This window comes from Macrotis lagotis, chromosome X, assembly GCF_037893015.1.
Source record: "Macrotis lagotis isolate mMagLag1 chromosome X, bilby.v1.9.chrom.fasta, whole genome shotgun sequence".
In the NCBI taxonomy this organism is placed as follows: Eukaryota; Metazoa; Chordata; class Mammalia; order Peramelemorphia; family Peramelidae; genus Macrotis; species Macrotis lagotis.
The window spans coordinates 699,004,384-699,017,408 of record NC_133666.1 but is presented as its reverse complement, the minus strand read 5'-3'; the positions used below and the strand labels follow the sequence as shown (position 1 = coordinate 699,017,408).

Sequence of the window (13,025 nt, the reverse complement as noted above, 5' to 3'; positions counted from 1 at the left end):
TTTTAAAAAGTTCCATACACTAGTCTTTATTGTTTGCTTTAAAATTTTCAAATTTAACATCAACAGTTGATCAGTCTTTAATAGCGATCAGACATTCAGTGTAGAAATTTTTTTTAGGTTTTTTGCAAGGCAAATGGGATTAAGTGGCTTGCCCAAGGCCACACAGCTATGTCACTATGAAATGTCTGAGGCCGTATTTGAACTCAGGTCCTCCTGACTCCAGGGCTGGTGCTCTATCCATTGTGCCACCTACCCACCTCTCAGTTTAGAAATTTTAAAAAGCTTTTTTATGGTTCTCCTTGTACATACCTAAGTAGTTTTTTCTTAGAGAAATATTTGATATTATCCCTAGCAAAGTTTTTTTTATTTGAGAGTTAAGATTGAATCATGTTCTTCTATTTGCTGTAGCCTAAAGAACCTGCTACAGTAATTGATCTTTGAAGTTTAAGTCCAAGTAGATTTGAAGAAAAGTAATCATCTCAATGATCTCATGCAGTTATATTACCATGTTTCCATTTAATAGTGGGAGGGAGAGTGAAAATACCTAATAGTAAGCTCTTTTTTAGTGGGTGGGTCATCTCATTAAGGTGCCCTTCTTTCCCCTCTTCAGCAAATGAAAGATTCATTATTGCTCACCAAAATCTGCATTTTACACACCAATACTCAGCATTCCTTTTATTGAAAGAAGCATTATTAGGGGAAAGATAAGTGACAGTAATATTCACATCAAAATATAGTTCGAGGGTGAAGCACAGATGTGATGGAGAATGTAGTTCAGTAAACTAGACTTGAAAACATGAGTTTAAGCTCTGTCTCTTTCATCAATTATATCTGAGACTCTGGCTAAGCTGTTTCATCCCCTGATCAGCAAAGACTTTCTCTGAATAATAGAGAAGTAGGTCTTTGGTCTACACAATCTTTTTTTTTTTTTTAGGTTTTTGCAAGGCAAATGGGGTTAAGTGGCTTGCCCAAGGCCACACAGCTAGGTAATTATTAAGTATCTGAGACCAGATTTGAACCCAGGTACTCCTGACTGCAGGGCTGGTGCTTTATCCACTATGCCACCTAGCTGCCCCGGGCCTACACAATCTTTATGATCCCCTTCATGTGACAGAAGTTAGATGACATTGATATATTATTTACTACACAAAAAAGGGGGAAGCTGGGTGACTCATTGGATGAAATATTGAATCTGGGGTCAGGAAGACCTAAGGTCAAATTCTAACTCAGACAATTATAGGCTGTATGGCTATTGGCAAGTCATGTCAACCTGTTTGCTTCAGTTTCCACATCTGCAAAATGAGTTGAGGAAAAAATGGCCGGGTACTCCAGTATCTTTACCAAGAAAACTCTAAATGAGATCACAAAGAGTTAAACATAGACGAAACAACTGAACAACAATTAAAATATGAAAAGGGGTTTGGGGTGCAGTGTGTGTGGTGGAAGCATGGTGCTCTAGAGCAGGTCCAATCACCTCCCATGTATAGAGTTTTAAAATTGAATTGATGGTAACATTGGTGTATTAATTCCTAGGCAGGATACAACTTCTACCAATTCAGGATAGCACATTCTCTCAATTTTACAGTGTTTAAGAATTGCTTGGAGGACTGAGAGATCAGGAGACTTAGCTGAGGTCAAATAGTCACATTGGGACAGAAGTAACTTTTTCAACTTGAACCTCTTGATCCCAAGACTCATTCTCTTTCCATTTCACCACGCTGCCTCTCAGGGGGTTTGATGAACTCTCAGAGGGTGTCAGGGTCAATGTTACCTACTTGTGGATACTTGTAGAGTTCAAGGAGAGTGCCCATCTGGACAGACTGAGCTGAAGTGGCTTCTCCAATGACAGTCATAGACTGTTCCTTCCTCCTGCCACTGTAGTTAGGGATGAGCTGGCCCTGCCCAGACAGCCACTGCAGGGAGCTCTCCAAGGTCCTGTCATCACTGTGATAGGTGCTGTACAGGTGGAATGGCTTGGCATGGCTTGGCAACAGGTTAGGGCTCTTGTTGATTTCTTCTACAGCAAACATGTTGGCCAGGGCTGGTTGATATTTTTATATAGCCACCTAAAGGGGACAGTCAGAAACCATTAACAAAGCCTGCAAAAGGAATTCATTTAAAGGAGGATAGTCTAGTCACTTGAAGGTCAAATCTGAGGACACTAGTTCATTTTAAGTGTATTCAAAATAGCCTTCCTAACCCTTCCTGTGATTAGTGTTGAGAACTATTTGTTTTGAGTTCCTCAAATGATTCTGCCTGTCAGAGTAATTCACTCATGCATATTCATTTATTCAAGCAGGTATATACTGAATGCCTACCCTTTCGGAATTATAGAATTTAAGATTTTGAAAGTAGTCAAGAAATCATCTAATCCAACTCATTCTCCAAAAGAATTTTCATTATAACATTATCTGTGAGGAATGCCTTCCCAAAAGATAAAGGAAGAAGTATTGGGAAATTTGAAAAAGCAAAGAAACAAAATTCTCAGTCATCCTATAAGAACAAGACCAGGAGTAACTGAGAACAACCATGTTTTCGGTCTATCTGAATACAAACCTACTCACAATTCCCCCTGCCTTCACCAAACTTAAGTCAGCATGAATCTTGGTTCACAACCCAGGTATAAGCTCCCATAGCCCCTGCTCCCAAAGACAATCCTGTTTGTCCATGAAAATCACCATAACTCTACCCTTCTTCACACCAATGATGAAGTTTGTCCTTCATTCTCAAAGAAGACCATGACATCAGCAGAGGTGATGCCATGACAAGCACGTGAATTTTATTTGAGTGAAAAGGAGTTGAGCTAAGTCACCAGCCTCACTTTCTCTTCCAGAGGCAACTGGGTCCAGTGGCCAGCTATGAATCAGGATAAGAGGAAATGGTCCTGAATGTGCAGGAATCAGGATTAAGTGACTAGTCCAAGGTCACAAAGCTGGTAAATGTCAAGTGTCTGAGGTTGGATTTGACTCCTGTTCTCCTTACTCCAGGACTGGTGCTCTATTCACTCCATGTCCTGGTTGCTATTCAAACACCTAACACCATATGGGACAAGAGAAGAATGAAATGTGTCCAACCTCCCTGCCCACCTTATACATTTTTGAACCTCTCCCTGATCCCACAAAACCTTCCTTCCTATAGTTTTTCTATTTCTGTTTCCTTTGGATCTGTCCAATGCTGCATTGCTTTCTAGGAATTCCAAGACTTGTAGATTTATCCTCTAGGAAATATGTGTGGTGAGCAATTTGGTATCTGATCCTCTAGAAAATATGTGTGATGAGCAATTTGGTAACTGTTCCCCTTTCCCAAATTTCTGACTTAGGAAAAATTTAAAACAAAGGATGAAGGATGAATATGATGTCTCCAAGTCACTGTCCCGCACCTTTTTCTTGTCACCAAGACTGTTTCTAGACTTCTAATCCAAATGGCTTCTCTTCAGCAAATTAAGGGGGGGGGGAGAAAAGGGATATGGCTGCTTTCCTGCTTGGTATTATAATCCTGTGTTAGGTCAGCACCTAAAAAGAGCATGTGCCCATAAGTGATCCAACATTCCCTGTCTCCAGAAAGCCTAGGATACAGTCAAGGGAAGCATGATAGTCCCACAAGGCTGCCATACAAGGAAGTGGTGAAGGTTTGGCCAGTGATTGGCACAGAGAGTTAGGAGTGCTGAACATGGGCAGGCATCTTCCTAATGGAGCAAGACTTCAGGAAGTGCATCATGGCTCAGGAGGGATGCAGATTTTCAAGGATGGGGATGAGAATCTCCAGAGAGAGAAATCGGTAGATAAGGTCACAGAAATATTCTCAAGAACTAAAAAGTACTCCACGTTTGAACCCATACAACAAATTAGCAGTTGTTGATAAGTGACTTTAGGTTAAAATCAGGGGCAATCCCTAGGACTTCTCATCCTTTTTCCTTACCTTTTCCAGAATGAGAAAGATTTTAAAAAGTTAGTAAATTTCAATCACGAATTTAATCTAACACCCAAACCTAAATGGTCAAACAGCTCTGATACTAATGTTGGCATAATCAAAAATATTCACAATTCCAAAATATTTCAACAATCATTCTCACCTTTAAAGGAATTCAGACCTCTATTTTGGGAGGTGATGGGCAAATGCAAGAGATTATTAGGCCTTCTCATTCACTTTATCATTAATATCCAAACTTAGTTTCCTTGTGTTAACCACTTGTTTTCTGAAAATTGGAAAGTCTGGGTCAATTTTTTAAAATTTTCACTCACTAAAATTAGAATCAGAGAGAAAAGAATCAGGTTTTCTGTCAACATGAACAGCCACTGTTCTCAAGGGAAAAATTCTGTCAGAGGCTACAAGGGTCAAAATAGGAAATGTGGTTCGCAATGACTTTGTTGTCCAATTAGGTGAGAGCTTGCTTATCTAGTCAACTATCATCCACTCAGCATAGCTGTTGAAGAATAAAATAATTGGGAATATCTTAAAGTATGCAAAAATAATGAGGAAATATTTTTTAAAAATTTCCTTATTTTAGATCAGTGGAGAGGAAAATATGGAGGAAAGAAAAGAAAAGCACAAAAAGAATGCCAAATATAGAAGGAACTCATAAGCAATAGAGATGTACAGACATGGAGATATGCAGAAGAGTTCAAAACTGCCATCTTCCATGTCCCATTCTTCATCTCCCAAAACTATTGTTTCAAATCCTTTCCAGGCCTTTGGCCTATCAGTGAAATTGTCCACAGATGTCACTAGAAATATGTGTATACACACACACACAAACACACATACATATACATATGTGCATGTATAAACCTAAACCCAGGTTCTACACTAAAGATTCTTATTGTTTCTACTTGAGATTTCATTGCTAGATACCGGGTTCTTGTATTTACTAGAGTTATTCACAACATGAGCAGAGCCAAGACAGACTCCAGATCTCTCCCCTGCCTCAAGATCACTTGAGAAATGAGACAGTCACAGTTGCAAATACAGAGACAGGAAGACAAGAGACAGAGAGAAAGGGAGAATCCTTTCATTCTTTAGCTCTGAAAGAAAACCAGATGGGTGGAACCTGACTATTAGCCACAAAAGTCAGAAATGAGAAGGAAGAAGAGACCCCATATCACCAGGCAAGGGGTCCACCTTCCAGCCTGTCCCTTCTTTTAACTTCCATTTGATTTTCAAAGTCTTTTTTGAGCTCTGTCATAGCCTGAGCCCAATTTCTGTTTTTCTTGGAGTCTTTAGATGCAGGAGCTTGTGCTTCCTCATCTTCAGACTAAGTATTTTGATCCTTCTTGAGCTCACTTGCAAAATATTTCTCAATGGTGTTCCTCTTTTTTCTCTGCTTGCTCATTTTCCCAGCCTGAGCCTGGTTTTGGGGTGCTTCCTGAGCTTTTGGGACACTCCCACAAGGGTCTCAGTATGTGAAGCTGTGTCCTTCCTCCTGGTCTGTGAATGACCATATGCGCCCCCCTCTGCTACGGGGCTGAGGTGGGGGGGGCCTGCTGTTCTATGGGGGGGCCTAGACTGCGATCAGGATCTGAATTTGGTCAGAGCCCCAGAGTCCTGTTCCAGGGGCAGAGTGCTTCACTCCCCTCCCTCAGCTCAATGGGCTCATGCCCTGGGGGCTCCTGCTTACCAACTCTGCCTGCTTCTGTTTCCTGGATCTGGGCTGCCACATTGCTCGCTGTGTGCCCTGAGAGGTCTCCCGCTGTTCCCCCAATTTGTGCCTGGTGCTCCTGGGGCATAGGTCAGGAGACTCCCCTGCTGTTGTGAGCCTCAGCTCCTAGCACCCTGGGGCTGCCTCCAGGAGGCTGAAGTTCTTTGGCTCTGGAGGGCCACCCCTCCAACCCCGGGGAGCAGAGCCTTTCCACTCTTTACCAGGTTACCTTGAGTAGGAGAACTGTCTCACTGAGTCCCTCCGTGGGTTCTGTCTCTCGAAAGTTTAGTTAGAGTCCTTAGTTTATGAGTTTTATCAGAGTGCCTAAGACACGATCCTTTCTTGTGGCCATCTTGGCTCCACCCCACCAGCCTGTCCCTTCTATAAAGTTCTCTGTAATAATCAGCTCTCTCAGAGATAAAGGCAGGCTAACACTTACTTATTTTTCCTTTTTTTTAATTTTTGCAAGGCAGTTGGGTTAAGTGACTTGTCCAAGGTCACACAGCTAGGTAATTAAGTGTTTGAGGCTGGATTTGAACTCAGATTCTCCTGATTCCAGGGTCAGTGCTCTATCTACTGTGCCACCTAGCTGCTCTATTTAGTATTTTAAGGTTTATAAAGCACTTTATTTATCTTATTGAATCTTATTCTTACAAGAACTCTGGGGAACAGGTTCTATTCATATCACTATCTTATTGATGAGAAAACATGGTAGAGAGAGGTTCATTATCTTGCCAAGGACTGCACAGTCAGTAAATATCCTTACTCCAAATCTGATATTATGCATTAATTATTGTTGTCTCCAGAGAAAAGCATTTTTCATGCTCTATGAACCTATATTAATTTATGATTTGTATTGGCAGAGGGAGGGGGACAGGGAAGTAAAAGTAAGTAAAACTTACAGAAAAATCAGTGCAAAACCACAACTGACTTCCAGAGAGGCAAAGTTAACATCAAGAGAGAGGGCCTTGGTTAGAGCAGTAATGACTAAGGGGCACTTAAAAACCTGGTGGGCCCAGGTCAAGGGAACAAAAACTAAACATGTTGGTAAACAGAAAGAGGTATGCCCTCCCTAGATATTGGAGTCCTCAAGAAAAACCCAGGTCGGGGACAGCTAGGTGGCGCAGTGGATAGAGCATTGGCCCTGGAGTCAGGAGGACCTGAGTTCAAACCTGGCCTCAGACACTTAATGATTACCTACCTGTGTGGTCTTGGGCAAGTCACTTAACCCCATTGCCTTGCAAAAACTAAAAAAACCCAGGTCACTATACCATAGAGTCCAGCCAAGTCCAGTGAAACACTGATGCAGTCACAAATACACAAATCACTCAATCAATCGACCCTTGAGAATTATATTTCTATCAGTACAGATAAAAGCAGTATCTTTTTGACAGAAATTGTGGGTACAAAACAGGGTCAAAACAAAACCGCGAGAAGAAGGAATATAACAGGAGAAGGCAAGGCATTAAAGGCCAAATAACACCACACGAAGTGGTATTAAGATTTATTATAGTAGAAGGAAGCAGGGGGGATATGACTACTAAGTAAATCTTTCAACAGATTTGGCCCAAGGAGGGAATAACATAGTTCCTAATTGGGTTTAAAAATTTATTCTACCCCACAGAGAAGTGGGGAGTGAGGGAAAAGAAAAGGGAAGAAGGGACTGATGAAAGGAAGGGTAAAGGTAAAAGTGAAAATTAAAAAGAAAAATTGAAGAAGATAGAGGGAAAAGGACTGATAGAAAAAAAGGGCTGATCAAGAGGCAGGAGTTAGATGCAAAACATTAGTGAGGAGAGATAAGAAGAAAAGAAAGAGAAAACTATAAATAGGGGAATATATTGGAGGGAAATACAGAATTAGTAATCCTAACTCTAAATGACAGTGAGATAAACTTTCCCATAAAATGAAAGTGGATGGCAGAGTGGATTAAAAACCATATGTTGTTTACAAGAAACATATCTGAAGCATAGATACAAACACAGTAAAGGTAAAAGGCTAAAGTAGAATACATTGTGCTTCAGCTGAAGTTAAAAAAAAAAAAGCAGGGGTAGCAGTCCTGATCTCAGGCAAAACAAAAGCAAAAATAGATCTCATGAAAAGCAAAAAGGCATGAAAATACATCTTCCTAAAATGTGCCATACCATATATATATATATATATGTATATACATATATATATATATATATACACATACACACACATATGTATGTATGTATGCATGCACCAAGTAGAGTAGCATCCAAATTCTTAGAGGAGAAGCTAAATGAATCACAGAGAGACATAGAGAACAAAACTCTAATAGTGGGGGACCTCACTCTCATCTCAGAATTTGATAAATCTAACCATAGATTAAACAAGAAGAATGTTAAGGAGGTGAATAAAGTTTTTTGTTCATTTGTTTTTTTAGGTTTTTGCAAGGCAATGGGATTAAGTGGCTTGCCCAAGGCCACCTGGCTAGGTAATTATTAAGTGTCTGAGGCTGGATTTGAACTCAGGTACTCCTGACTCGAGAGCCAGTGCTCTATCCACTGCTCCACCTAGCCGCCCCGGCGAATAGAATTTTAGAAAAGTTAGATATTTGGGACTATGCCCAAGGAGTATTAAAATTCATCTTACCCTTTGATTCAGAAATACCAATACCAGGCCTATATCCAGAATAAATCATAAAATATGAGGAAAGTCCCACATGTTCCAAAATATTTATAGTAGCTCCTTTTGTAATGGTAAAGAATTGGAAATTGAGGGAATACCCATCAATTGGGGAATAATTGAACAATAGAGTACTATTGTTCTATAGTCAAACTCTAGAGAGTGGTCAGACTCTAGAGAAGCCTGGAAAGAATTACAGGACCTGATGCTGGGTGAAGGGAGCAGAACCAAGAGAACATTGTACACATTAACAACAACATAGTGAGATAAGCAACTGATAATGGAGGCAGTTTTGCTCAGCATTTCTGTGATTAAGGACAATCCTGAGAGACCTGTTATGAACAATGAGAAAAAACTTCAGATTCTAAATGCAGAGAAAAGCATACAGTCCTTACTTTTTTAAAACTTATTTTATCTTTTTACTTTGTTTCTCCTGTTTTTTCCCCTTAGCTCTTGGCTAGTGAGGAGGATTGAAAGATAACTTGAAAAGGTGGTAAGGTAAAAATAATGATTATAATTATGGTTTGATACAATTTGAGTCAATGCTGCTTATCAAATAATCAAGTAAACAATCTGTGATGATATCTTGATAACAAACAGATTATCAAGCAATCAAATAATCAAAGTGTGATTGATGATAACTGATTAATAATATTAGACCATTAAATAGCATCAAGGGAAGAGGCATAAAGATATATAATTTTAGAGGGAAAGAAGGGAGAATGTGAATGCTGAGTACATTCTATTCAATAGATTTAGCCCAGTGAGGCAATAAAATACATTCCCACTTGGGTTTAAAATCTACCTTAATCTACAGGGAAGAGAGAGACTGGGAAAGGGAAAGATAAGGGAAGAAGGGACTGATAAAAGGGAAGGGACAGTATAAGTGAAAATAAACTGAAAGATAAATTTTTGAAAGAAAAGTCAAAGGGGAAAGGTAGTAAAATTTTGGTGAGGAGGATTATTCCTCTTCTTATGAGAAAAGGAAAGAGATAAATATAAATGGAGAAAGACAGCATGGAGGGAAATACAGAATTAGCAATCTTAACTGTAAATGTGAATAGGAAGAACTGTCCCATAAAACAGAAGCAGATGGCAGAATGGATTAAAAACCAGAATCCTACAATATGTTGTTTGCAAGAAATACATTAGAAGCAGAAAGATACACACAGGGTAAAGGTACAAGGTTGGAGGAAAATATATTATGCCTCAGTTGAAGTAAAAAAAAATCTGGGGTAGTGATTCCAATCTCAAATAAAGTAAAAGCAAAGATCAATCTCATTAAAAGGGATAAGGCAGGGAACTATGTCTTCTCAAAAGGCACCACTGATAATGAAGCTATCTCTTTATTAAACATGTATGCATCCAGTGGTATAGCATCCAGATTCCTAGAGGAAAAGCTGAGTGAATTACAAGGAGACATAGACAACAAAACTTTCATAATGGGATTCCTCAATCTGCCTCTCTCAGAACTAGATAAATCTACCACAAAAATAAACAAGGAAGTTAAGAAGTTAAGAAGGAAGATTAAGAAATCTTAGAAAACTTAGAGATAATAGACCTCTGCAGAAAACTTAATGGGGATAGAAAAGAATATAGCTTTTTCTCAGCAATACATGGTTTCTTCACCAAAACTGACCATATACCAGGGCACAAAAACCTTACAATCAAATGCAGAAAGGCAGAAATAATAAATGCACACTTCTCAGACCATGATGCAATAAAAATTACATGTAATAAAAAGCCAGAAAAAGATAAACCAAGAACTTATTGGAGATTAAATAACTTTATCTTAAATAATGGGTGGATCAAACAGCAAATAATGGAAATAATAATTATATTCAAGAAAATGGTAATGGGGGGGCGGTTAGGTGGTGCAGTGGATAAAGCACCGGCCCTGGAGTCAGGAGTACCTGGGTTCAAATCCAGTCTCAGACACTTAATAATGACCTAGCTGTGTGGCCTTGGGCAAGCCACTTAACCCTGTTTGCCTTGCAAAAATCCTAAAAAAAAAAATGGTAATAACAAGACATCATACCAAAATTTATGGGATGCAACCAAAGCAGTTTTGAGGGGAAACTTTATATCTCTAAAATACCTATATGAATAAAATAGAAAAAAGAAGAGATCAATGAATTGGGCATGCAACTAAAAAAGCTAGAAAAAGAACAAATTAAACATCCCCAATTAAATACGAAATTTGACATTCTGTAAATCAAGGCAGGGATTAATAAAACTGAAAGCAATAAAATCATTGAACTCATAAATAAAGCTAAGAATTGGTTTTGTGAAAAAGTCAATAAAATAGACAAACTCTTCATTAATCTGATTTTAAAAAAAAGAAAGAAGATAACCAAATGACCAGTATCAAAAATAAAAAGGGTGAACTAAACACCAATGAGGAGGAAATTAAAGAGATAATTCAAAGCTACTTTGCTGAACTATATGCAAATAAATTGGATAATTTGAGAGAAATGGATGAATATTTACAAAAATACAAACTGCCCAGATTTACAGAAGAGGAAATAAATTACCTAAGTATCCACTTTTCAGAAAAAGAAATTGAAGAAATCATCAATAAACTCCCTAAGAAAAAGTCTCCAGATTCAGATGGATTTACAAGCGAATTCTACCAAATATTTAAGAAACAATTAATTCCTATTCTACATAAACTATTTTAAAAAATAGGAGAGGAAGAAGTTCTGCCAAACTCTTTTTATGACACCAGTATGGTGTTGATACCTAAACCAGGAAGAACCAAAACAGACAAAGAAAATTATAGACCAATCTCCCTAATGAATATTGATGCAAAAATCTTAAATGAAATTTCAGCAACAAGACTACAATTTACTACCAGGACAATACACATGATTAGGTTGGATTTATACCAGGCAGGCAGGGATAGTTCAACATTAGGAAAACACTCAACATATTAAACATATTAATAACAAAACCAACAGAAATCATAAGATTTATCTCAACAGATGCTGAAACAGCCTTTGATAAAATACATCCATTCCTTTTAAAAACACTTGAAAGTTTAGGAATAAATGGAGTTTTCCTTAGAATGATAGTGTCCAGGGGCGTCTAGGTGGTGTAGTGGATAAAGCACCGGCCTTGGAGTCAGGAGTACCTGGGTTCAAATCTGGTCTCAGACACTTAATAATTACCTAGCTGTGTGGCCTTGGTCAAGCCACTTAACCCCATTCTCCTTGCAAAAAAAAAAAAAACCAAACCTAAGAAAAAAAATAATAGTGTCTATCTAAAACCATTAAGACATATTATATTCAATGGGAATAAACTCAGAGCATTTCCAGTAAAATCGGGGTGAAACAAGGATGCCCATTATCACCATTACTATTCAAAATAGTATTAGAAATGCTAATAAGCAAAACTTTCACTCTTTGCAGATATGATGGCATACCTATAGAATGAAAGGGAATCATCTTAAAAACTTCTTGAAATAATTAACAAATTCAGCCAAAAAGCAGGATATAAAATAAACCCACATAATCAGCATTTACATATATATATATATACAACACAACCCAAGAACAAGAGATAAAAAAAGAAATTCCATTTAAAATAACTTTACTAAAAAAGAACAAACAAAAAAAATAAAATAAATTTGGAAAACATTAAATACTTGGGAATCTACATCCCAAGACAAATCAAGAAACTGTATGAACACAATTATAAAACACTCTCACCCAAATAAAATCAGATTTAAATAACTGGAAAAATGTCAAATGTTCACATTTAGGTCAAGCTAATATAATAAAAATGACAATTCTACCCAAATTAAATTACTTATTCAGTGTCATACCAAAGTACCAAATAACTGCTTTAGTAACAAAATTCATCTGGAGCAACAAAAGGGCAAGTATAGCAAGGGAACAGATGAAAAAAAATGTAAAGGAGGGTGCCCCAGCTCTACTAGATCTCAAACTATATTATAAAGCATCAGGCATCAAAACTGTCTGGTACTGACTCAGTAACAGAGTAATCCTAATCAGTGGATTAGGATAAATTCAAAAGAAACCGCAGTAAATGATTACAGTAATCTATTAATTTGACAAAGTCAAAGACATCAGCCTCTGCGGTAAGAACTCACTATCTGACAAAAATTGTTGGGAAAACTGGAAAATAGTATGGCAAAACTATGCATAGATCTGTATTTCACATCCTATACCAAAATAAGATCAAAATGGGACAGAATTTAGATATAAAGAGTGATACCATAGATAAATTAATAGACCAAAAAATACTCTATCTGATCTCTGGAAAGGGGATAAATTTATGACCAAACAAGAATTAGAGCATATTATAAATTGCAAAATGGATGATTTTGACTATATTAAATTAAGAAGTTTTTCCCTGAAGAGATTATGAAAAAGGGTAAAAACATCACTTGTATGACAATATTCATAGCAGCTGTTTGTATTGCAAAGAATTGGAAATTGAGTGAATGTCCATCCATTGGGGAATGGCTTAGCAAACTGTGATATATGTATGTTATGGAACACTATTGTTCTATTAGAAACCAAGAGGGACGGGATTTCAGAGAAGCTTAGAGGGATCTGCATGAACTGATGCTGAAGGAGATGAGCAGAACCAGAAGAACATTGTACACGCTGACAGCAACATGGGGGTGATAAGCAATCTTAATGGACTTGCTCATTTCATAAGTGCAACATCAGGAAGGAACAATTCTGGGGTATCTGCGATGGAGAATACTATC

General features: G+C 37.9%; 1 protein-coding gene across 3 annotated transcripts in view; it reads right to left on the bottom strand.

Moving 5' to 3' along the window:
• The window catches only part of LOC141497118 (uncharacterized), a 42,903-nt gene that overhangs the window by 27,855 nt on the left and 2,023 nt on the right, over positions 1-13,025 (bottom strand). For all 3 annotated transcript variants that reach the window (XM_074199726.1, XM_074199727.1, XM_074199728.1), the window contains exon 2: positions 1,776-2,066. In XM_074199726.1, the coding sequence (XP_074055827.1) occupies positions 1,776-2,030 (255 nt within the window). In that variant the 5' untranslated portion in view covers positions 2,031-2,066. The remainder of the gene's footprint in view (positions 1-1,775; positions 2,067-13,025) is intronic.